Source organism: Oncorhynchus keta, chromosome 15 (assembly GCF_023373465.1).
Source record: "Oncorhynchus keta strain PuntledgeMale-10-30-2019 chromosome 15, Oket_V2, whole genome shotgun sequence".
Lineage (NCBI taxonomy): Eukaryota > Metazoa > Chordata > Actinopteri > Salmoniformes > Salmonidae > Oncorhynchus > Oncorhynchus keta.
The window spans coordinates 32,747,603-32,772,431 of NC_068435.1; the positions used below are offsets into that span (position 1 = coordinate 32,747,603).

At 41.5% G+C, this 24,829-nt stretch overlaps 1 protein-coding gene across 1 annotated transcript in view; it reads left to right on the forward strand.

Moving 5' to 3' along the window:
* Positions 1 to 24,829, forward strand: part of LOC118394798 (gamma-1-syntrophin) — a 67,199-nt gene that overhangs the window by 31,982 nt on the left and 10,388 nt on the right. The window contains exons 2-14 of the mRNA XM_035788353.2: positions 1,250 to 1,564; positions 2,604 to 2,655; positions 8,841 to 8,975; positions 10,003 to 10,059; positions 10,294 to 10,351; positions 10,446 to 10,489; positions 10,889 to 10,930; positions 11,253 to 11,355; positions 11,676 to 11,758; positions 12,111 to 12,241; positions 12,547 to 12,676; positions 16,100 to 16,138; positions 18,200 to 18,316. Of these exons, the coding sequence (XP_035644246.1) occupies positions 2,632 to 2,655; positions 8,841 to 8,975; positions 10,003 to 10,059; positions 10,294 to 10,351; positions 10,446 to 10,489; positions 10,889 to 10,930; positions 11,253 to 11,355; positions 11,676 to 11,758; positions 12,111 to 12,241; positions 12,547 to 12,676; positions 16,100 to 16,138; positions 18,200 to 18,316 (963 nt within the window). The 5' untranslated portion in view covers positions 1,250 to 1,564; positions 2,604 to 2,631. The remainder of the gene's footprint in view (positions 1 to 1,249; positions 1,565 to 2,603; positions 2,656 to 8,840; positions 8,976 to 10,002; positions 10,060 to 10,293; positions 10,352 to 10,445; positions 10,490 to 10,888; positions 10,931 to 11,252; positions 11,356 to 11,675; positions 11,759 to 12,110; positions 12,242 to 12,546; positions 12,677 to 16,099; positions 16,139 to 18,199; positions 18,317 to 24,829) is intronic.

A 24,829-nucleotide genomic window follows, 5' to 3' on the forward strand; every position in this document is an offset into this window, starting at 1 on the left:
AGTTATACAATTTTAAAAACATTACAATACATTCATTACAGAATTCACAACACACTAAGTGTGTTCCCTCAGGCCCATACTCCACTACCACATACCTACAACGCAAAATCCATGTGTACGTGTGTTTATAGTAGTATATAGTATAGTATAGTATAGTATAGTATAGTATATGTTATCATGTGTTTGTATGCATGTGTCTGTGCCTATGTTTGTGTTACTTCACAATCCCCGCTCTTCCGTAAGGTGTATTTTTACCTGCTTTTAAAATCGGATTCTACTGCTTGCATCAGTTACCTGATGTGGAACAGCGTTCCATGTAGTTATGGATCTACAGGTATGTAGTACTGTGTGCCTCCCATAGTCTGTTAGACTTGGCGACTATGAAGAGACCTCTGGTGGCATGTCTTGTGGGGTTTGCATGGGTGTCCAACAAGTAATGAGGACGTCAATCTCTCTTCCACTTTGAGCCATGAGATATTGACAAGCATGTCATTAATGTTAGCTCTCCATGTACTTTTAAGGGCCAGCCATGCTGCCCTGTTCTGAGGCAACTGCAATTTCCCCAGGTTCCTCTATGTGGCACCTGACCACACGACTGAACAGTAGTCTAGGTGCAACAAAACCAGGGCCTGTAGTACCTGCCTTGTTGATAGTGCTGTTAAGAAGGTAGAGTAGCACTTTATTATGGACAGACTTCTCCCCTTTTTAGCTACCGTTGTATCAATATGTTTTGACCATGATAGTTTACAATCCAGGGCTATTCCAAGCAGTTTAGTCACCTCAACTTGCTCAATTTCCACATTATTCATTACAAGATGTAGTTGAGGTTTAGCGTTTAGTGAATGATTTGTCTCAAATCAAATGCTTTTACTTTTGGAAATATTTAGGTCCTTGCTACCTATTCCGAAACTAACTGCAACTCTTTGTTAAGTGTTTCAGTCATTTCAGTTGCTGTAGTAGCTGATGTGTATAGTGTTGAGTCATAGATTGACACACTGGCCTTACTCAAAGCCAGTGGCATGTCGCTAGTAAATATTGAGGCACCTAAACGGATACCCTGGGGAATTCCTGCTTCTACATGGATTATGTTTGAGAGGCTTCCATTAAAGAACACAAACCACATGGGTTATTACTGTGATATACTTTTGGGGGATAAGCCCTTTATAGCCTCATGGTCTAGTTTCCCACTACCTCGCAGACTGACTCAAATATTATGTATTTTTCTAATCTCAGCTCTTGTGGTCCTTAGAGTCTGGATCTGAGTGGAACTGCTCCTGAGTCTGCCATCAGACACACTCCCTAACCACCATAAGGATTGGGACAGCACCTTGGCCACAACAACCTGGCCATAACAACAGCCCATACACCAGGCCGGTCAGTGCCCAGAGTGGTCCAAAATCAAGCCCACCATAGGCTAGGCTCCATCACCAGCTCCAGGTGAGAGCCTGAGTCCCCTCACAGCCATGCCCAGGGAAGCTCCTCTGCCACAGGTAGAATCAGTGCTCACCTGCCTGATTGATGGCTAGACCTCTACAGACAAAGAGCCGGAGGCCTTTCTACTGAGGTGAGACTTGAATATATACTAAAATCACAAGCACAATGCTGTTTTAGTATAATTCATTCATTTTCAAGGACAGCAGTTTGTTTATTACAAAGTTGAGGATAAGGGAAGCACATGTTTATATTTATCCTCATCCCAAACCAGAGCCATTTATTTATGGCTCTGTCTCAAACCACCTCTTTTACAACTAAAGAACAGAACTGTGCTACGCCTTCATCTGTGACTTGTCTTCAACAGCTTCAGCTGTAGCATGTTTTAATACTGCAGTACTACTGGGCTACTGCAGAGGCATGTGTCCATCAGCTTTGGTTGTTGCATGTCTCACTGTTTTAATTATTAGCCCTGCTGTAACACAGTAACAGATATGGTAACACAGTCAGTCAGGAGCAATGGATTCCATATTCAAACATTAATCAGGGTACAGATTAAGATCTTAATTTGAGCCAGTTTTCTACAGCAGGAACATAATCATGCAGCAGCAGGAAATGTGAATTCTTATGTGGATTATAATGAATGGACATTTTTTTGGCAGTTGATACATTGCTCCTAAGGGGAAATCAAGTCTGAAATGTCAAATTACAGAAGAATACTTTTTAAACCTCAAATACATAGCATTTCTTGCATTGATGGACAGTTCTCCTGCAACAGGGTAATCAAATTAAGATCTTACATCTGTAGATACTTAGGTTCTCACCTTCAGCTTATGAATTATTCATAGACATTTAATGGTCTTTGGTTTCCTCCATGATTAATCCATGGGGTTCTGCACAGGAGTCTGCTAGAAAGAAGTGAAATTGCAATGCAAATCTATTACTCTGGATTCAAATTGTTCATTCCTATAAGGACGACATGACATTAATGAAAATAGGCAGACCATGGCGGTGGGTTTTGTGTTTATATGAAGTGGAAAGGGATACACCATCACGAAGAGCTTGGTCAATCTGTGTTATTACTACAAATGAGAAGAACCATGTCTCTGACTAACTGCTAGGTATTTTGTTCAGGAAGCCAATTCAATTTCCTTTCTTCTTTCTTTTTCCAGGGCAGATTCCCTCACTGTGCCATAGCACATGGATTTCAAGACAAATGAAGAGGTAGCTACAATTTGAGTTGAATAGCTTTCAATCCCTTAGCATTTTGCAAAGATAATTGGAGCAAATTGGTGTGCCATGGTGACTAGTGTTATGTCTTTTGACTTGACAGCGTACTCAACAGCTGACACGTGTTAACCTTTGGAACACAACAAGAGGTCAGAAATCTTGCTGCTGTGATGGCGGTTAGGAAGTGCAGCTCAGTTTCCACCTGTTTTGTGGGCAGTGTGCATATAGCCTGTCTTCTCGAGGCCAGGTCTGCCTATGGCGGCCATTCTCAATAGCAAGGCAATGCTCACTGAGTCTGTACATAGTCAAAGCTTACCTTAAATTTTAGCGCTGATGTTTAGGTCAAGGTATGTATAGTCCAGTGGGTTCTGGTAGTTTTTAATAGTTGATTCTAAGATTTGTATTCGATCATGTATATGTTTTTGCTGTTTGTTCTTTGTTATAGAGCCAAAAAGATTAGAGAAATGGTTTACCCATACACCTCATTTTGGATAGATCATTCTTTGTGTTGTTGTTTGTTTAGTGTTTTCCACTAAGTGTATATGGATTCTTCAGTTACATTGAGCTGATTTCTGACATGCTGTTCCTTCTTTTTCCATCGTGTATTTCTGTATTGTTTTAGTGATGAACCATAGTGAAGGTGTTGACTCAGGTTTTCTGGGTCTCTATGTTTTTGGTTGGACAGGTTTCTCAATTTCTTTCTTAGGTATTTGCATTCTTCATCAACCCATTTGTCATTGTTGTTCATTTTCTTCAGTTTTCTGTTTGAAATATTTATATTTGATAGGGAAGCTGGGAGGTCAAATACACTGTTAAGATTTTCTACTGCCAAGTTTACACCTTCACTATTACAGTGGAACGTTTTGTCCAGGAAGTTGTCTAAAAGACATTGAATTTGTTGTTGCCTAATTGTTTTTTGGTAGGTTTCTACATTACATTCCTTCCATCTATAGCATTTCTTAATATTACTCAGTTCCTTTGGCTTTGATGCCTTGTAATTTAATATTGCTCTGTTCAAGTAGACTGTGATTTTGCTGTGTTCTGATAGGGGTGTCAGTGGGCTGACCGTGAATGCTCTGGGAGACTCTGGGTTGAGGTCAGTGATAAAGTAGTCTACAGTACTACTGCCAAGAGATGAGCTATAGGTGTACCTATCATAGGTACAATTGTGTAGCTCGCCAGCAGCATACCACCCTGCATACCACTGCTGGCTTGCTTCTGAAGCTAAGCAGGGTTGGTCATTGGTCAGTTCCTGGATGGGAGACCAGATGCTGCTGGAAGTGGTGTTGGAGGGCCAGTAGGAGGCACTCTTTCCTCTGGTCTATAAAATATCCCTTTTGGAGGGGATGTTAAATGGGTGTCCTGACTCTCTAAGGTCATTAAATATCCCATGGCACTTATCGTAAGAGTAGGGGTGTTAACCCCGGTGTCCTGGCTAAATTCCCAATCTGGCCCTCAAACCATCACGGTCACCTAATAATCCCAAATTTACAATTGGCTCATTAATCCTGTAACTATTCCCCAGGTCGTTGCTGCAAATGAGAATGTGTTCTCAGTCAACTTAACTGGTAAAATAACAGATAAAAAAGGAGTCCCCTCGAAGCCTACCATTGACTATGTACAGTTGTGGCCAAAAGTTTTGAGAATGACACAAATATTAATTTTCACAAAGTCTGCTGCCTCAGTTTGTATGATGGCAATTTGCATATACTCTAGAATGTTATGAAGAGTGATCAGATGAATTGCAATTAATTGCAGTCCCTCTTTGCCATGCAAATGAACCGAATCCCCAAAAACGTTTCCACTGCATTTCGGCCTTGCCACAAAAGGACCAGCTGACATCATGTCAGTGATTATCTCGTTAATTAACACAGGTGTGAGTGTTGACGAGGACAAGGCGGGAGATCACTCTGTCATCATTGCTTTGCACAAAAAGGGCTTCGCAGGCAAGGATATTGCTGCCAGTAAGATTGCACCTAAATCAACCGTTTTTGGATTCATCAAGAACTTCAAGGAGATCAGTTCAATTGTTGTGAAGAAGGCTTCAGGGCGCCCAAGAAAATCCAGCAAGTTCCAGGACCGTCTCCTAAAGTTGATTCAGCTGCGGGTTAGGGGCAACACCAATACAGAGCTTGCTCAGGAATGGCAGCAGGCAGGTGTGAGTGCATCTGCATGCACAGTGAGGCGAAGACTTTTGGAGGATGGCCTGGTGTCAAGAAGGGCAGCAAAGAAGCCACTTCTCTCCAGGAAAAACATCAGGGACAGACTGATATTCTGTAAAAGGTACAGGGATTGGACTGCTGAGGACTGGGGTAAAGTCATTTTCTCTGATGAATCCCCTTTCCGATTGTTTGGGGCATCTGGAAAAAAGCTTGTCCGGAGAAGACAAGGTGAGCGCTACCAACAGTCCTGTTTCATGCCAACAGTAAAGCATCCTGAGACCATTAATGTGTGGGGTTGCTTCTCAGCCAAGGGAGTGGGCTTACTCACAAGTCCTCTGAGAGCAACTTCTCCCAACTATCCAGCAACAGTTTGGTGACGAACAATGCCTTTTCCAGCATGATGGAGCACCTTGCCATAAGGCAAAAGTGATAACTAAGTGGCTCGGGGAACAAAACATTGATATTTTGGGTCCATGGCCAGGAAACTCCCCAGACCTTAATCCCATTGAGAACTTGTGGTCAATCCTCAAGAGGCGGGTGGAGAAACAAAAACCCACAAATTCTGACAAACTCTAAGCATGGATTATGCAATAATGGGCTGTCAGTCAGGATGTGGCCCAGAAGTTAATTGACAGCAGTTAATTCATGTAATTGTCAATAAAATCCTTTGACACTTATGAAATGCTTGTAATTATACTTCAGTATTCTATAGTAACATCTGACAAAAATATATAGACACTGAAGCAGCAAACTGACAGCATGCCAGGGCAGATTGCAGACAGAGGTCTTGAAAAAGAAGGGTCAACACTGCAAATATTGACTCTTTGCATCAACTTCATGTAATTGTCAATAAAATCCTTTGACACTTATGAAATGCTTGTAATTATACTTCAGTATTCTATAGTAACATCTGACAAAAATATATAGACACTGAAGCAGCAAACTTTGTGGAAGTTAATATTTGTGTCATTCTCAAAACTTTTGACCATGACTGTACATACACAGCGTGTGACAGAGCTGCAGGAGTTGTGACCCGTTTTTGTTGGTTATGTTGTCATAGTTGTGCCGAGGGGGGGCATATGAGGGAGGGAATGCTGTCACCTCCAGGCAGGTGTTTGTCCCACTGTGTGCTGAGGGTGTCAGGTTCTTGTCAGGTCGCAGTGATGGGTGGTATATGGGGCTTTGGTGATAAAACGGATGGCACTGCTGAATAGAGTGTTGGAGGCTATTTTGTAAATGAATGGCAGACTGGTATTCTGAGATAGTGAAGGCTTTGTGTTCCATAAAGTGTACAATGTTTTTGGAGTTGGTCGAGCAGAGCCTGCTTATCTTTTATTTCATTTTTCAACTTTATTTAACCAGGTAAGCTAGTTGAGAACAAGTTCATCGCCAAAGTCGGTAGGATTGGTAAGATAGTCAGTTTTACTAGGGTAAGTTTGGCAGAGTGAGTGAAGGAGGCTTTGTTGTGAAATAGAAAGCCGATTCTAGATTTGATTTTAGATTGGAGATGTTTTATATGAGTCTGGAAGGAGAGTTTACAGTCTAGCCAGACACCTAGGTATTTGTAGTTGTCCACGTATTCTAGGTCATAACCGTCCAGAGTAGTGAGTCTAGTTGGGCAGGCAGGTGAGGGCAGCGAACGGTTGAAAAGTATACAATTGGTTTTGCTAGTGTTTAAGAGCAGTTGGAGGCCACGGAAGGAGTGTTGTATGGCATTGAAGCTCGTTTGGAGGTTAGTTAACACAGTGTCCAAAGAAGGGCCAGATGTATACAGAATGGCGTCGTCTGCGTAGAGGTGGATCAGGGAATCACCCGCAGCAAGAGCGACATCGTTGATGTATACAGAGAAAAGGGTCGGCCCGAGAATTGAACCCTGTGGTACCCCATGGAGACTGCCAGAGGTCCATTCAACAGGCCCTCCGATTTGACACACTGAACTCTGTCTGCGAAGTAGTTGGTGAACCAGGCGAGGCAGTCATTTGAGAAACTAAGGCTATTGAGTCTGCCAATAATAATGCGGTGATTGACAGAGTCGAAAGCCTTGGCCAGGTCGATGAAGACTGTTGCACAGTATTGTCTTTTATCGATGGCGGTTATGATATCGTTTAGTGCCTTGAGCGTGGCTGTGGTGCACCCATGACCAGCTCGGAAACCGGATTGCACAACAGAGAAGGTACCGTGGGATTCGAAATGATCAGTGATCTGTTTATTAACTTGGCTTTCAAAGACTTGGGCTCGTGTGTGACTTCGTGTGTGACTTTAGCTTGGGCGTATGTGTGACTTCCTTGTTGAGGTCCTCTTTGCGGGGGTGGGGTCAAATAACATTTTATTTGTCGCATACACATGGTTAGCAGATGTTAATGCGAGTGCAGTGAAATGCTTGTGCTTCTAGTTCCGACAATCAGTAATAACCAATGAGTAATCTAACCTAACAACTACTAACTTATACACACAAGTGTAAAGGGATAAAGAATATGTACATAAAGATATATGAATGAGTGATGGTACAGAACGGCATAGGCAAGATGGGGTGCATTGGCCGGGCAGGAGGGGCATAGGTCTGATCTGAGGGGGCCTAAATGGGTGTGGGCATGGTTGACTTGAGGGGGTGTTGATTGGTTGGGGTGGGGGTGTGGATGTGGCTGGTGGTGTTGTGGTCTGAATGTAGGTCCTCTCGGCCTGGGTCCGCTATTGGTAGGTCCGGGGGGGGTCCTTTAGGGTCCAGGCGAAGGTGGGCAATGTGCCTTGTATAGGTGGACCTGGTCATAAAGGCTGTTCAAGTCCATAGTAGAGTGGTGGGCCAGGTAAACATTTGGTTTTGAGGCACAGTCACAGGAAATAGTTGTGTTTACCCACTGTGTGGTAGCAGGGTGGAGCTCTCGCTCTCACTCTCTCTCAATAATACTCATCCTGGTTGTGTACAGTACAAGTAAATGTCATTCTATGAGTTGCCATGCCGGTAGCTGAGCTGCCATGATTTCTTTACACAGAGCTAGATACAGTACATGTAAATATAATTATTTGAGATGCCTTACCTGTAATCGAGCTGACATTTCTGACTAAAAATACTGGTGACTAATGTGACTAATGCAAACTGGTGACTAATGTGTCCTTCGGTGACACTACTGCGTGTGTTGTCAAGGATGCTCAGTGACATTGGCCCGCTTGGCTCTACATTAGTAATCATGTCAGGTGAAGGTGCTTCTCTTATTTAGATATTTAGACTTAACCATAGTCTCAAGGACAGGACAGGCATTCCAAATAGCTGGTGGGGAATTGGCTATGTAGAATACAAATGTATGCAGATTATCATGTTTTAAATGGATCACGGGATATGATGATGATTTCTCTCATCCATTTCTTTTGCGCAACACTGAGAAATGCATATCTGGTGACTGAGCGTTATGTTAGAATCTTAGATGGATAGACTAAAATGATTCTGAATTATTTCATTGGAGATATATTAAATTAGGCCATTGTAACTAATTGTTTATTTTGTCTGTTATTAAGAGGCATATCATTGCAGTTATCTGGTTTAATTTTCAGGGCTTAGACGACAATATATTTAGCTCAGATTAATGTTATAGCACAGTGCATAAAACATTTATGCAATTCACACTAATTAGTGAAGCTGAATACATTGGAACATGTCCAGTTCTAAGATAAAGTTCAACACGAATTTCTCACCCTGCCAGTTCAGCACATATTTGACTGAGAACTAACCTTAATCAGTGAGTCCATATTTATCTGGTCTTCCTTTAACGGAATTGAAACATAATATGGAAGATGTATGCAAAACATTAGTGGGTCAAAAAAGGTTTCCCTGAATTGATCATGAATTATGATAGATCTTTTCCTAGCCTATTGTAAAACATCCATAGGGCGTTCTCCGTGTCACTCTGCCAAAAGTCTCTACAATGTCATTCCAATTCGATGACATTTTCATTTCATTTCATGGCCAGTTCATTCGGACATTCGGAGAGTGAGAAATTATTTTTCCACTGATTTACTTTGCAGACGAAGACTGGGGTTTATCTGCTGCAAGATGGTAACGAGGAGCCTTTCAGTATTCGACTGCACTTGGCGAAAGACATTCTGACAATTCAAGAGCAAGATGTCATCTGCGTGTCAGGAGAACCATTTTATTCGAGTGTAAGTAACCTGCCGTGCCTGTCACATAAAATACCACGCATTGACATCATACGGCTCGTTTACAGACACTCCAAAAGGCTAGGGCCGGCATTGACTGTATGTGTGGGTATGAATGTGGATACGCTGACCTGTGAGCCTCTGCAGCCCCTCATCATGAGTTCAGATTTTGTTGTGGCCCCCACCCATCAAAGTTGCCCATACCTTCTGTAGATGGTGACACACACACACACACACACACAAACACACTGTATCTGGGGTAACAATCTAAAGATATTGACAATGGTACAGGATGTGAATGACCATATGCGCATGGAAGAGCTACTTCAGTCAATTGTAAAGCAATTGTAAAACCATAAATCAATATTCATATTAAAGGGTGTTTCAATTACAAGAACAACGTCATGTCAGGCGAGAATTACTGTATATTTGGAACCATGAGAGTGAGGTGTTAGCATGACTGATGAGATTATACAATAAACAGAACAAGAGCCAGACACTCAACCTCATTGGTCCATGCCTAAGCATGTATCAACCTCATTGGTCCAGTATACACACCCTGTACCTGGTTGTACTCAAACATGCTCTGGCCCTTACAGTAACTTGATGTAAACTTACATTAAGTGTGTAATGATACGTACTGTATGCACAAAAACAGGAGAGACACCCATGTCTCATATCAAGCACCATTTAGAAAGGGACCTTTCCTTTATTACTTTCCTTGTATTTTTTTTACTTAACTAGGCAAGTCAGGTAAGAACAAATTCTTATTTTCAACAACAGCCTAGGAACAGTGGGTCAACTGCCTTGTCCAGGGGCAGAACGACAGATTTTTACCTTGTCAGCTCGGGGATTGGACCTTGCAACCATTCGGTTACAAGTCCAACGCTCAAACCACTAGGCTACCTGTATCAGTCAGCTCTGTTATTCTTTCATTTGCATCTACGGTAAAACTTAAAGTAAAGTCAAATTAAACTCTAAGTAGCGCCATAATAAACACGGTCTCTGTAATCTATCTGATTCCTTGCAGGAGAGAACTGTAACCATCAGAAGACAGACGGTTGGAGGTTTTGGTTTGAGCATTAAGGTAATTTAGATTGCCATTGATTTGTTGTTTTCTCCCTATTCTATCTTTTAATTGACTTTCACCTAATGCAATTGATCTTTTAAAACCACAATTGATTCAATTGATCAACAGTAGACCAATGGAGTAGCCTATGCGGGAAGACACAATAGTTTCTCTCTTTTTTCCCTCTGTTTCTTTCTCTTCCTCTATTTGTTTGTGCAACAAACTACATAACTATGTAAATCACCTCCCTAGGGAGGCGCGGAACACAAAATCCCCGTTGTGATATCAAAAATATCAAAAGAGCAAAAAGGTAAGCTCTTTTTTAGTTCTATGTATCCATTTCATTATGCCTTACCAATTATTATTTCTTCGCCCAAACATAATATATAATGTATTGTCTGCAGCTGAACTGTCTGGGTTGCTGTTTATCGGAGATGGGATCCTCCAGGTAAGCGATGATGATGAGTATCGTGACAGTTTCTTCTGCCTGGTGTCGTTCAGTGTTTGTACTACAGGTCTGAACCCCTTCAAACTCTGCTGATGGATCACTATGCGATATATGAGTGCACTGAGCAATGTGTTGGCATGGCCAGGAAGAACGTAGTGTACATTTGCAATAGAGATCTTCGTTGCAACTGTCACTGTCAGCTTTCATTGTTTTGCAGCAATGCTATTTTTGAGCACGGATGCCAGATATGTAAAACACACTTGATTGCTGTTCTACGAATCAAGGACCCCTTTTTCAAACACACCTTCAATGATGTTAAAAATAAAAGCATATTATGCACATCCTCAGTTTAATGGATCTGATATCATTGTTGCTAACCACAAGACTGTTTGTTTTTAGATAAATGGAATCAATGTTCGAAGCTATCGCCACGAGGAAGTGGTAAGAAGCTGACAACTTAATATCTCATATTTCACTGCAAGCTGCAACACTTTCACCGCCAGCTTATCTCGTTTCACTTTTTCTACCTCATCTGTGGGACCCGTAAGATCAGTTTTATACCTTTTTCCCAGTTTGTATGTTTCAACCTCCCAAATGCGTGAGGCCGCATAAATCTCCCAGGTTTTCAACCAATATCTAATCTACTTGTTCTAAAGAAGGGAATTTGCACTACATCCGTCATCCAAGTACGTGGTTGAAATGAGTTTAAGACTTTAAGAAGTCCAATGGCAGTGTTGACAATCCTCCTCATTTCCCTTTCCAGGTGCAGGTTTTGCGAAATGCCGGAGAGGATGTCACTCTGACTGTTTCTTTCTTGAAGAAGACGCCAGCTTTTCTGAAACTGCCCCTCTGTGAAGACTGCACATGTACGCCTATCTTAGAAACCTCCAAAGAAATATCAGAGCTGAAATTGTGTTATTTTCACCAAGGATGTGATGGGAGGAAATGAGAACAAGATTAGAGAAAGAACCTTCTCCATCTACACATGGATTATATGATGATTCATGCATCGTCTGACTGTTATTTGGTATATTATGGAAATAGAGCTGGAAATACAAGTTGTTTTGAATAATGTTATTACCTGAAATGGAGCTAGATAGAAAAGGTCCAGTGAATATTGTACCAAGGCTGAAGAAGCGATAATATTACTTTTTTTAATAACTTCTGAATGTCATTCTACTCCCAGGTGTTCCAAGTGACCAGAGCAGTGGAACGTCCTCCCCTCTATGCGACAGTGGCTTACACCTGAACTATCATCCTAACAACACGGTACAGTTCAACATTCTCATTTCTACATAACTTTCAGCCATATCTATTCTCTCTGCAATTCTTGAAACATGGCCAGTAGGCTGTTATTCCACAGTGGTATTCACAGGCAGACGGTGACAGTCCGGGTGCTCTAACTCTTTCTCACTCTTTCACTGGGACAGAGAAAAGTTAAAAACAAGTATTCAGTAGTTCCACAATGGCTTGTACTTATACAGCCTCTGCTGCATCTACATCTACCCGTATGAATCATGAACAGGCTTGGGATGTTGACATCTTAGTAAGCCATGGGAGATAGTATATGAAGTGCCAAACGATGAGGTGTTCCATTCTCTGTGTGTATAAACTCCTGCAGGACACACTGTCCTGCTCATCTTGGCCCACTTCCCCTGGGCTCCGGTGGGAGAAGAGATGGGTGGACCTGCGCCTTATTCCTCTCCTCCACTCTCGTCTGTCACAGCACGTCCCCGGCTCTGACGTCTGCAGGTACAGTAAGCTGAGTGCTGTGCTGCAGCAGGGTGACCGGAGACCACTTGTTGTAGAAATGCAGTCATGGGCCATTTTCTGGCACACTGTCACTGCTGCTGAAGGTTCAGTGACCCCGGTGCCTCTGCTATTTGAGAGGTGTCCCCTGGTAAGGGACTTTGGTGACTCTGTGTTAAAATGACTTGTCTCCTGTAAATACCTTGCGATTATTCAAATTAAGAAGTCAGACACTGGCAGTTTTGCTGCAAAGCTTGCTTGACTGTTACTTATTTCTCTTGAATGTATAGTGATTCTGATTTCTATAGGAGAAATGCATTTCAAGTCATAGCTGTGGATGGGGTTTGCAGTGGGGTTATTACGTGCCCCGCTGCTGAAGACTGCCTAGATTGGCTCCAATCAATCACAACTAACATATCAGCTCTCACCAAGCACAATGTGAGTACAATCAAACTGAAGGCAAAAACATGAGTAAGATAGGTAGATTTTCCATAGCCTTCAATATCAACAGGTTTGGTTTTGAAAAATACAATAGAGCACTGTATTACTACAGTAATATGGATTGTGTGTGGCTGTAAAAGGGATTTAGTGGTCACGTTTCGGAGGATGCATGACTCGACCTTCACTTCTCCCGAGCCTGTTGGGGAGTTGCAGCAATGAGACAAGATTGTAATGGGGGAAAAACAGCTAACTGTATCAATAAATGTGTCAAATGTATCATATAAGTCACATACTCTATATATATGAATGTCATTTCATACTATGGGGCATGAAAACATCCACTTATTTTTTAGAGCCGTAGGTCACAAGATCAGAGTTGGCTCGTGGAGACAGCAACGGCATACACTTATAACCCCAAGCTAACTAGGCATTTGTATCATCTATAATTCAGAATGATGCATTATGCAATAATAATAATGCCGAGAGGTGGCAAGCAAATTGAAAAGAACTCTGGAGATAGCAACTGTGTCCTATGCTCCATTTCTCTGTTTGGACATCTTGGAAAAAGCTTTCTCTGGCTGGGTGTGTGGGGAACAAGTTAGTGCTTTGTTTTACTTCCAGATGGATAGTGCTCAACAAACAGGGTCAGGAATGTGTGTGTACCAGTCAGCTCTGTATCTTACTGGTTGGACTGTCCTCACTTTGTATCCTCCTGACAGAAAGCAAATTAGAGGTTTTGTTTTTTAGTGTTGCTATCTCTGAGCACCAAAGAAGATTTTTCCAAATGAATACCATGTTGTCCATTAGTATTTAATGAGTAAGTGGACCTGGTAAAGATCAAGCGAGGAAGTACAAAACTACAGAGTTTATTTTCTTTCCATTCGCTCTCGAAGATGCTTCTTTGAAGATAGGCTAGCCAGCCGTGTCGATGGTTCCAAGTGGTGTGATGAGAGTCGCGTAATACGATGGTTTGAGCAGAGTAGTAGAATGGCCCCACTTAAATTCGCTTTTGAAGATACTTTACTTGGGACAGCTAATCAGACCAGTGATTGTCCGGGAGGTGAGTTTATCGTCTCTACCTCGTATTGAGATTCACCGTTCAAACCACTTCAAACGTGCAGCTGCAGTTTGACGCTTTTGTGGTCTAGTATGTCAATTTCTTAACCCATCATGTTGTACAGTTTGTTCGAAATGGACAGTTCCATCAAGATGACACACTTACTGAACTCACTCAGGGGCGGTGACTACTTACTCTGCACAGTTATAACAAACATATATCTCAAATCACATCCCTTTCTTAACAAAAACACTTTCACAATTGTTCATATTACATGCACAATGCATAGTATGGAAACTTTGTACATTTATTTAGAAAGCATATACACTACGTTACAGTCTTTCCTTTTTAAACATTTGTAATGACATCACAAAATAACAAACAAAATAACATTAGTTTTCTATAGAAAACGCCTCTGACCATTCCCCACGTTCTATGTTAGAAATATTGTTTAAGTAGTTGCTTTTGAACATGTTAGAGTTTCAGCAGAAAAAAGGTCTGTTGAGACAAAGCACATTCTTTTGGTAAATTTGGAGAGGGATACCTGCATCATCTCCCCTTGATTTACAAGATGTAAGTTGTCAATCAACATTAGTTGATTAGCGGTTGAGACATTAGCGGTTGAGAGGGGGTCTGATTGAAGTTATTCATTGCAAACCTGATCTGACCTATTTGGATTCTTGTGGACTGTCATGACACTGGCTAATGCTAACTCCCACTCAGATAAAATCCTCCTTCTGGCCTGGGTGGGTGGTTGGAGTACTGCTGAGAGTGTGGTTCGGAATGTAGTAAAGAGCATCAACACCTAGCATAGTGTTAGCAACCTCTAAGAAATGAAATTATAATGTAGCCTAGGGGCAGTGTTAGGGAGAATGGGGAATGGGCTAATGTGGAGTAGACTAAGTGAGGGGTCACACTGAGCATAATACTGACAAGTCATTGTGGAACAGTGGGTTTTTTGGCTGCCACCAATTTGCTCCCCACCCACTTCTTACTGTACCAAGACACATGGAAGAGGTTGTCACCTGGATATGATTATATTAGTCTCTCTAAAAATGGAAGCTTGGTTGGTAAGTGAGAAATGAAGAATTATTTACAGTGGCTGATCTGCTCATTGTGTGCAACACTAACATGAGTTAGTAGACATGTCTGTGGCAGACTTCCAACGTCTTTCTAAGGCACTGGACAGGTCTAGGACTGCATAGGGTTTTCCGTCCCAGAATAAAAGGCAAATCTCACCATAACATTGAAAAAATAAACATTGGCTCGTTTCGTGGATCACTGTAGAAACGTACCATTTTGGAAATGAGATGTTGTGAAAATGAAAATGTTATAGTTACCCTCCTCCATGGGAAGACTTTGTGGGGAGGCCGGCCAGGTATAATTTGGTGCTCTCTCTGTTCCTGCGAGAGAGTTCTATTGAGAGCGTGGTGTGGATTAGGAGATACTTGGGTTCAAATACTAGTTGACATCATTACAAATACTTCTGTGCTTGATTGAGCTTGCCTGGTTTAAAGGACCAATAGAATAGTCTCAAAACGGGCACTCTAGGTAGGCTAGAGAAAACACTGAAAGTATTGGAAAGATTTTAGATAGTATTTGAACCCCAGTCAGAGCTGCTAATACCCGTTATCTAACAGAATGTTTACATTTCTCTCTCTCTCCATTCCTCGCTCTCGCTCTCTCTGTAGCTCCCTAGCTTTTACTTCTCACAGATGGCGAGAGCGAGAAAGAAAGAAAGAAAGAAAGAAAGAAAGAAAGAAAGAAAGAAAGAAAGAAAGAAAGAAAGAAAGAAAGAGAGAGAGAGAGAGAGAGGGAGAGAGAGAGAGAAAGAAAGAGGAAGCGAGAGGGTAAAGAAGAGGGTGAGGGAGTGAGAGGGAGAGAGAGAGAGAAAGAAAGAGGAAGCAAGAGGGTAAAGAAGAGGGAGAGGGAGTGAGAGAGGGAGAGAGAGAGAGCATTTTTTGGAACAGCTTCAGGTCCTTGTTGAAATGACTCTATCCATTTAGCAATTTACATACATTGAATACATTAAGTAGTTTCACTTCAACAGTGTTCTTTTATGTCTGTGGGGATAACATAAGAATGTTGTAAATAGAGAGTTAGCCGTTGGTTTTGGTGGGCCCATGCTAGACTGAGTGTGTGTGCTTCTCAAAGAGGAGCATATTATACTGGTATGATGATACTTAATGAAATGTTATACAGCCAACAAATGGTGTTTCAGTGAAACTAACCAGTGAGTAAGAGGTTATTATTTCCGTAGTAATACATATGCAACATAAATAATAGGCTCTGGATTATAAAATCAAGTGCTAATGTAATCTTTGTGTACTATGTTGCAATGAGTTTAATGTTTGCTTTTACAGGTGAAGAAGATAAACAGAAACTTCCCAGTTAATCAACAGGTAAGCAGCTACTACTACTACTACTACTACTACTACTACTACTACTACTACTACTACTACTACTACTAGTAGTAGTAGTAGTAGTAAGGCAGTATGGTCCGGTACATCATTCCAGTAAAATAAATAGTGGGGGTACCTGACCAGTAAAACATGAGCCTATCACAATTAATACAACAACTATAGGCTATTTATTACCTTATTAGTTAACATTACTGCATATCAGACACACTAACAATTTGTGAATTGACTGGAAACCGGGTGGTATACACTCAAAATTACGTTGTGGTTTAAGGAGAACACTTACATCTTGAGTGGCTGAGACGCTTGTGACAAGGCGGAGATAAGTTGCCGAGATTGAGACGCACGTGGACAACAGTGGATGATGTATCAATTCAGGCTAAGTGAAGGTCTAATGACAATCGCAGAATTTCATTACACTACACATAGGTGTTTTGTAACAGATATCTCTTTCCATTCATCAAATTGCAAGTGCAAAGTGCACTGTTGGGTTTTGGATGCTGTAATTATTTTGTGAGTGAACGAATGTGCACGGGTAGCCTACATGAGTGCCTTTGTTAAGTGACTGGCTATGTTTAAGCCACGTTAAAAAGGCATACAGTAGGCGTTGTGTCCATAAGGCTAGGGGAAGCTAAGCTTTAAATTGAATTGCCCAAATTGTATAGCCTAATTAGCTTACTCCTTTCTATACAGAAATTAATATCACGTTATTCAAAATGGGCAACTATACCAGAAAGCATGATTTTGCCACAGATAATCATTTGCTTAAAAAAAGAAAGAAAAAAAGAGGTGTTGATTGTTTTAAATCGCATAGCCTACAGTTGGAAGGGCCCACAATTTGGCCAGTGTGCGCTGCGAATGTCAGTGAAGAGCAGAGAGACCCAGCCAGGAATATTGCAATATTTAAAAATACAATTGTGGAACAACTGTTTGGAAAGCAAATCGCTATTGCTGTAAAGAGATCCAATCTGTCTTTTAGTTATCAAAATTAACTTAATTGAGCAAACAGTAGCCTATCCAGAGGAGAACATCGGCCATATCCTCCAGAGTAGGCTACCCTGTAATTTTTGTGGTACACTTGGGTGTTCCGTACCGGTAAGAAATTAAATATACTTTCACCCCTGCTACTAATACTACTATTTATACCTTCCAAAATAATCCTCACCATTGATACGAAATTGTCATGACATGGTCTTTTATTCAATGCATTTTTTTTCAAGCACAGTTTCAAGGTTTAAAAAAAAATGACAGACGATGCCCGAAAGATGCTTCATCCAATTCGTCTACACTCTACACAATTTACTGTACTAGAAGGCTCTCTGAATGTCAATCCAACCTGAATGCACAGAACACTGGAAGAATTATCACTGTGAAAGAAATGTTTGTTTGTCAATTAATCCCGTAAGGTATCGGTTGCCAACTGGCAATTTGACATGAAAATAAAATGTCATTCATTCATTCATTCCAACCAGGTTTGAGAGTCCACAGAAAGGCCATGGGAGACTGGCAGTGCCAGTGGCAACTATTGCAGATGGAGGGAGAATGTTTGCATCATAAATTCAAAGCAAAGAGAAATCATCAGGAAGAGAGGACAACACAAGTTCCCTTGGTCCTCACTTCAGCAACAATCCCTCCATCAGCCTAGACATGGATAGTGAATTAACTGTTTTTATAATTAATCCATCTCCAGCCACCAAATGACAAAAGCATGTAATCATTTGACATCCCGTATCGTCATGGCAATTAAAGTACATTAGAAGAGACCGACTGCTCATGCTGGTCCTGAATCTTTCACTCAGTGTTTTCATCCATCAAGATGTCCATAGAGAGAGAAAAATGCAAGCAAACATTTCCATTGTGGCTCGCTGCAATCCTCCTGACTGAGATAAGTGCAGAAAGACTTGATGCCTGCTGCCTTTCCCTTTTCCCTAAAAAGTGTTTTTCTCCTTCACCAATTCCATTTCTTCCACTTCTTCTCTCCCTCTCTTTCTCCCTCCATCTCGCTCTTTCTCCCCTCTATATCCCCACCTCTTTCTCTGATAGATTATCTACATGGGCTGGGTAGATGAGAAGGAGCAGGACTCGGTTCAGGACCGAATGTATTCATCACAGTTCCTTGCCTTGAGGGGTTCCTCACTCTTCAAGTTCTCAGCACCTCCTGTACGTTTTATATCCTAATTTCCCTTTAGTAGCAACACTTTACACTTAATCCTAACCCTAACCCTAACACTTTATTTTACAGTCTGTTTTAAGCTGGTACTGACCAGTGTCGTAAAGTACTTAAGTAACACTTTATTTTACAGTCTGTTTTAAGCTGGTACTGACCAGTGGCATAAAGTACTTAAGTAAAAAATACTTTAAAGTACTACTTAATTTTTTTTAGGTATCTGTACTTTTCGATTGATATTTTTGACAACTTCACTACATTCCAAAATAAAATGATGTACTTGTTACTTCATACATTTTCCCTGATACCCAAAAGTACAAAAAGTTATATTTTGAATGCTTAGTAAGGACAATAAAATAGTCCCATTCAGACACTTATCAAGAGAGCATCCCTGTTCATCCCTACGTCCTCTGATCTGGCAAACTCACTATACACAATTGCTTTGTTTATAAATTATGTCTGAGTGTTGGAGTGTGACCCTGGCTATCCATAAATTTAAAAAACAAGAACATCTTGCCATCTGGTTTATAAGGAGTTTGAAATTATTTATACTTTTACATTTAACTAGGCAAGTCAGTTAAGAACAAATTCTTATTTATAATGACGGCCTAGGAACAGTGGGTTAACTGCCTTGTTCAGGGACAGATTTTTACCTTGTCAGCTCGGGGATTCGATCTAGCAACTTTTTGGTTATTGGCCCAACTCTAACCACTAGGCTACCTGCCACACTTTTGATACTTAAGTATATATCAATGGAAACACTTTTAGACTTTTACTCAAATAGTCTTTAATTCAGTGACTTTCTCTTTTACTTGAGTCATTTTTTATTAAGGTATCTTTACTTTTACTCAAGTAGGACAATTGGGTATTTTTTCCACCACTGGTACTTACCTGATACTTCACTTTGAAACTATGTGTCAACAATGGATACTTTCTGGTACTTCCAGTTCCAGGTAAATACCGGGCTGTAAAAAAAAAAAAAAAAAAGGTTACCACATAAATGTATCTAAACTAGTTTCTGAAAATATGTGTCAAATGTTTTTGAAAATGTGTACATTGTTGTCCAGCCTATAATGAGTCCTACACACATTTTCCACCGTTGTTATTGTCTATTAAACCGTACATGTATCCAGCTGGACAACAATTATAATTCCACACCTGATTGATGACCGTCTGTGGCCCCTTGCTTTTCATTTGATTGATCATTATTACCCCATCAGTATTATTATGTTATGCCAACCATATCCGTAATTGTGTTTATATCCACAACTCAGACTATTAGTTATTATGACAATTGTTTTGTTGGTATTAAACTAAAATATAAAGTGAGATTGATGTTGAGATAGATGTAGGTTTATCCCAGAGGATCCCCCAGCTACCCCTTACATCAGCTGAGGTCCAATTTCTAGCTCAACCACATTAGTGAGTTTAGGTTTTTCCCTCATTTTGTTTTGTTCCATATTATGTTTGTGCTCCCTATAATACGTTGCTGTGGGTTTTTCTTTTAGTTTGTCTTTTCGGAGGTAAACCTAGTGGGCAACGATCCTTCTCATCTTTTGGGGCACTGAGCGAATTTCAGGTCGGCTGAGCGCAAACTTAAAAGTTCTGAAAATTCTGTGCAACTTCCGGCATGTGCCTGCTTTAAGTTACAGTTTTAACCGTGGCTAGTGTGGCTATTTGATCCTAATGTACAGTGCATTCGGAAAGTATTCAGACCCCTTGACTTTTTCCACAATTTGTTACATTACAGCTTTATTCTAAAATGGATTAAATAGTTTTTTCCCCCTAATCAATCTACACACAATACCCCATAATGACAAAGCAAAATAATGACAAAGCAAAAAACTGAAATATCACATTTACATAAGTATTCAGACCCTTTACTCAGCACTTTGTTGAAGCACCTTTGGCAGCGATTACAGCCTTGAGTCTTCTTCAGTATGACGGAACAAGCTTGTATTTGAGAGTTCCTCCCATTCTTCTCTGCAGATCCTCTCAAGCTCTGTCAGGTTGGATGAGGAGCGTCGCTGCACAGCAATTTTCAGGTCTCTTCAGAGATGTTCAAATCGGGTTCAAGTCCGGGCTCTTGCTGAACCACTCAAGGACATTCAGAGACTTGTCCTGAAGCCACTACTATGTTGTGTTGGCTGTGTGCTTAGGGTCATTGTCCTGTTGGAAGGTGAACCTTCACCCCAGTCTGAGGTCCTGAGCGCTCTGGAGCAGAATTTAATAAATAATCTCTGTACTTTGCTCAGTTCATCTTTCCATCGATCCTGACTATTCTCCCAGTCTCTGCTGCCACAGCCATGCTTCACCGAAGGGATGGTGCCAGTTTAGCTCCAGATGTGACGCTTGGAATTCAGGCCAAAGAGTTTAATCTTGGTTTCATCAGACCAGAGAGTCTTGTTTCTCATGGTCTGAGTCCTTAAGGTGCCTTTTGGCAAACTCCAAGCGAGCTATCATGTGCCTTTTACTGAGGAGTGGCTTCCGTCTGGCTACTCTACCATAAAGGCCTGATTGGTGGAGTGCTGCTGGTTGTCCTTCTGGAAGGTTCTCCCACCTCCACAGAGGATCTCTGGAGCTCTGTCAGAGTGAACATCGGGTTATTATTCACTTCCCTGACCAAGGCCCTTCTCCCTCGATTGCTCAGTTTGACCGGGCGGACAGTTCTAGGAAGAGTCTTGATGGTTCCAAACTTCTTCCATTTAAGAATGATGGAAACCACTGTGTTCTTGGGGACCTTCAATGCTGCAGACATTTTTTGGTACCCTTCTCCAGATCTGTTCCTCTACACAATCCTGTCTCGGAGCTCTACGGACAATTCCTTGCTTTTTGATCTAACATGCATTGCTAACCTTATATAGACAGGTGTGTGCCTTTCTAAATCATCTCCAATCAATTCAATTTACAACAGGTGTACTCCAATCAAGTTGTAGAAACATCTCAAGGATGATCCATGGAAACAAGATGCACCTGAGCACAATTTCGAGTCTCATATAAAGGGTCTGAATACTTATGTAAATACAATATTTCTGTTTTTTTTGTTTTTTTTATGCATTTGCAAAAATGTCTACATACCTGTTTTCACTTTGTCATTATTGGGTACCGTGTGTAGACTGACGAGGGGGAAAAAATTGTTTCATTGATTTTAGAATAAGGCTGTAACGTAACAATATGTGGAAAACGTCAAGGGGGTCTGAATACTTTCTAAATGCAACACAGGCCTACGAGAGGGATCTTTCAGTATTGAAAGTGGCTAATATTGCATTGATTAGATCACAATTGCGACAGTAAAGGGAACCGTTGATAGTGTTAACAAGGAAAACTCTAGAACAGTGGTCACCAACCTTTTCTGAGTGAAGATCACATTGTGTTAAAATGCAAGCCGTGATTTACTGCTGAGATTTTGTTTTTAATTGCAACATTAGCTATTAAAAACAGTACTGTGGCAATGAGGTTTGTGCAGTAAGCTATAGGCCCAATACATTATCAAATCTAACTTGATTTGCCACATGCGCCGAATACAACAAGTGTAGACTTTACCTTGAAATGCTTACTTACAAGCCGTTAACCAACAGTGCAGTTCAAGAAGAAGGAAATATTTACCAAGTAGGCTAAAATAAAAAGCAAATCATAAAAAGTAACACAACAATAACAAGGCTATATACAGGGGGCACCGGTACCGAGTCAGTGTGCAGGGGTACAGGCTAGTTGAGGTAATCTGTACATGTAGGTGGGGGCAAAGTGACTATGCATAGGTAACAAACAAACAGCGAGTAGCAGCAGTGTACAAGAGGGAGAGGAGGGGGAGGGGGGGGGGTGTCAATGTAAATTGTCTGGTGGCGATTTTTATGAATTGTTCAGCAGTCTAATGGCTTGGGGGTAGAAGCTGTTGAGGAACCTTTTGGTCCTAGACTTGGCGCTCTGGTACCGATTGCTGTGAGGTAGCAGAGAAAACAGTCTATAACTTGGGTGACTGGAGTCTCTGACAATTTTATGGGCTTTCCTCTGACACCGCCTATTATATAGGTCCTGGATGGCAGGAAGCTTGGCCCCAGTGATGTACTGGGCCATTCGCATTACCCTCTGTAAGCACCTTACGGTCAGATGCCGACCAGTTGACATATCAGACGGGGATGCAACTGGTCAGGATGCTCTTGATTGTGCAGCTGTAGAACCTTTTGAGGATTTGGGGGCCCATGCAAAATATTTTCAGTCTCTTGAGGGGACTGAAAAGTAAAAGAATAAGAATAACTAGAATAATTGGAGTTGTGTTTGGCCATGCAGTCGTCAGTGAACTGGGAATACAGGATGGGACTAAGTACACACCCCTGAGGGGCACGTGTTGTTACATACTCTTACCACCTGGGGGGCGGCCCGTCAGGAAGTCCAGGATCCAATTGCAGAAGGAGGTGTTTAGTCCCAGAGTCATTAGCTTAGTGATGAGCTTTGTGGGCACTCTGGTGTTGAACGCTGAGCTGTAGCCGATGAACAGCATTCTCACATAGGTTTTCCAATTGTCCAGGTGAGAAAGGGCGGTGTGGAGTGCAATTGAGATTGCGTCATCTGTGGATCTGTTGGGGCGTAATGCGAATTGGATTGGGTCTAGGGTGTCCGGGGGGATGCTGTTGATGTGAGCCATGTCCAGTCTTTCAAAGCACTTCATGGCAACCGATGTGAATGCCACGGGACAGTACTCATTTAAGCAGGTTACTTTCACTTCCTTGAGCACAGGGACTATGGTGGTCTGCTTGAAACATGTAGGTATTACAGACTCGGTCAGGGGGAGGTGAGAATTTCAATGAAGACACTTGACAGTTTGTCCGCGCATGCTTTGAGTTCATGTCCTTGTAATTCGTCTGGCCCAGTGGCTTTGTGAATGTTGACCTGTTTAAAGGTTTTGTTCACATCGACTACCGAGAGCGTTATCACAAAGTCAAACAGAACAGCTGGTGCTCTCGTGTATGCTTCAGTGTTGCTTGCCTCGAAGCGAGCATAAAAAGGCATTTAGCTCATCTTGTAGGCTCGCGTCACTGGGCAGCTCGCATCTGTGCTTCCCTTTCTAGTCCGTAATAGTTTTCAAGCCCTGCCACATCCGACGAGCGTCAGAGCCGGTGTAGTAGGATTCAATCTTAATCCTGTATTGATGCATTGCTTGTTTGATGGTTCGTCTGAGGGAATTGTGGGATTTCTTATAAGCGTCCGGAATAGTCTCCCGCTCCTTGAAAGCGGCAGCTCTATTTTTTAGCTCGATGCGGATGTTGCCTGTAATCCATGGCTTCTGGTTGGGATATGTATGTGTTATCACCGCATATTGTCTGCCAACGTATTGTTGTTTGGGCCATTTAAAAAAATCAGATTTCAACATTTGAGGTAAACAATATGATCACACTGTTGTATTACTTTTGAGGCACAGCTGAGTGAGCATTTAAATATTTTAATTTTAATTACATTTTACAGGGCTGATGGTGCCTTCATCTGATGGTCAGTCTCAGCGGAGGGAGAGAGCAGCAGACTGAGGGTCCACCTCTCAACATCCCTCCACTCTCCATTTCCTCCACTGACACTGACCAAAAAAGGGACATCATCTTTCAGCTAATGGTGAAACTCCAGGCGCACCACATTATTTCTGCCTCATGCACAAATTCATGTTGTTACTCCTATGAACAGAGAAAGTGAAATATTCCTCGATATTAAAAAAGAGCAAGCCTATAGATACACTTTCCTACTCATTCATTACTACTGCAGTGCTTGTTTTAGCGCTGAGTGGAAATAGGAAGAACGCTCAAATTTGTGTCTTATTAAAGTGTTCAATCTAAAGTATTGAACTTAAGTATGAACTCACTCATAAAAACAGCAGCCCTTTGCTGTATTCGTTGACAGTCAAGGCAGAGTTTGTACCTTCAGAAACATTAAATTGTTAAAAATGGCAAAAGTTGCCTACCCGGTGCGCAGGGCAGCTGATTCGGGTGCACCTAGCTTCAACAGCCCAATAGCATAGAACTTTTTGTTGTAGACTTTCTGTCACTGACAACCAACATAGGTGTTATAAGATTGGTGAAATCGGTGTGAAAGTTGCATAAACACACATGGAAAAAAAGAAAACCAGTGACTTTGATTTGGAAGCATTGTGAAAGACCCAACTTGGGAAATGAAATCTAACTGTACGAAGGCGAATCTGATCATCATTGCAAAGCATTATGACATCAGTGTGTTATCTGTCCATCCAGAAGTAGTGGTCGAAAATGTACTCAATGCTGCTTTGGCGCTGAAGGAAATACTCTCAGAGAGAGGCTGATGAAAAGGGTGATACGGGTGGTAGAATAAACCCTGAAGACGTGCCACTGCGGGAGTAGGAACTAAAAGGCTAAATAAGACCAACAGAAATTTAAGTTTGAGTACGAGAAAAGGGAACTTGAGTTAGAATACAGAAAAGAACAAGAAGAGTGTGCAGCGAGACCTTTTATCAGTTGCGTATGAACCTTTTGTTTCTGATGGGTTTGTGT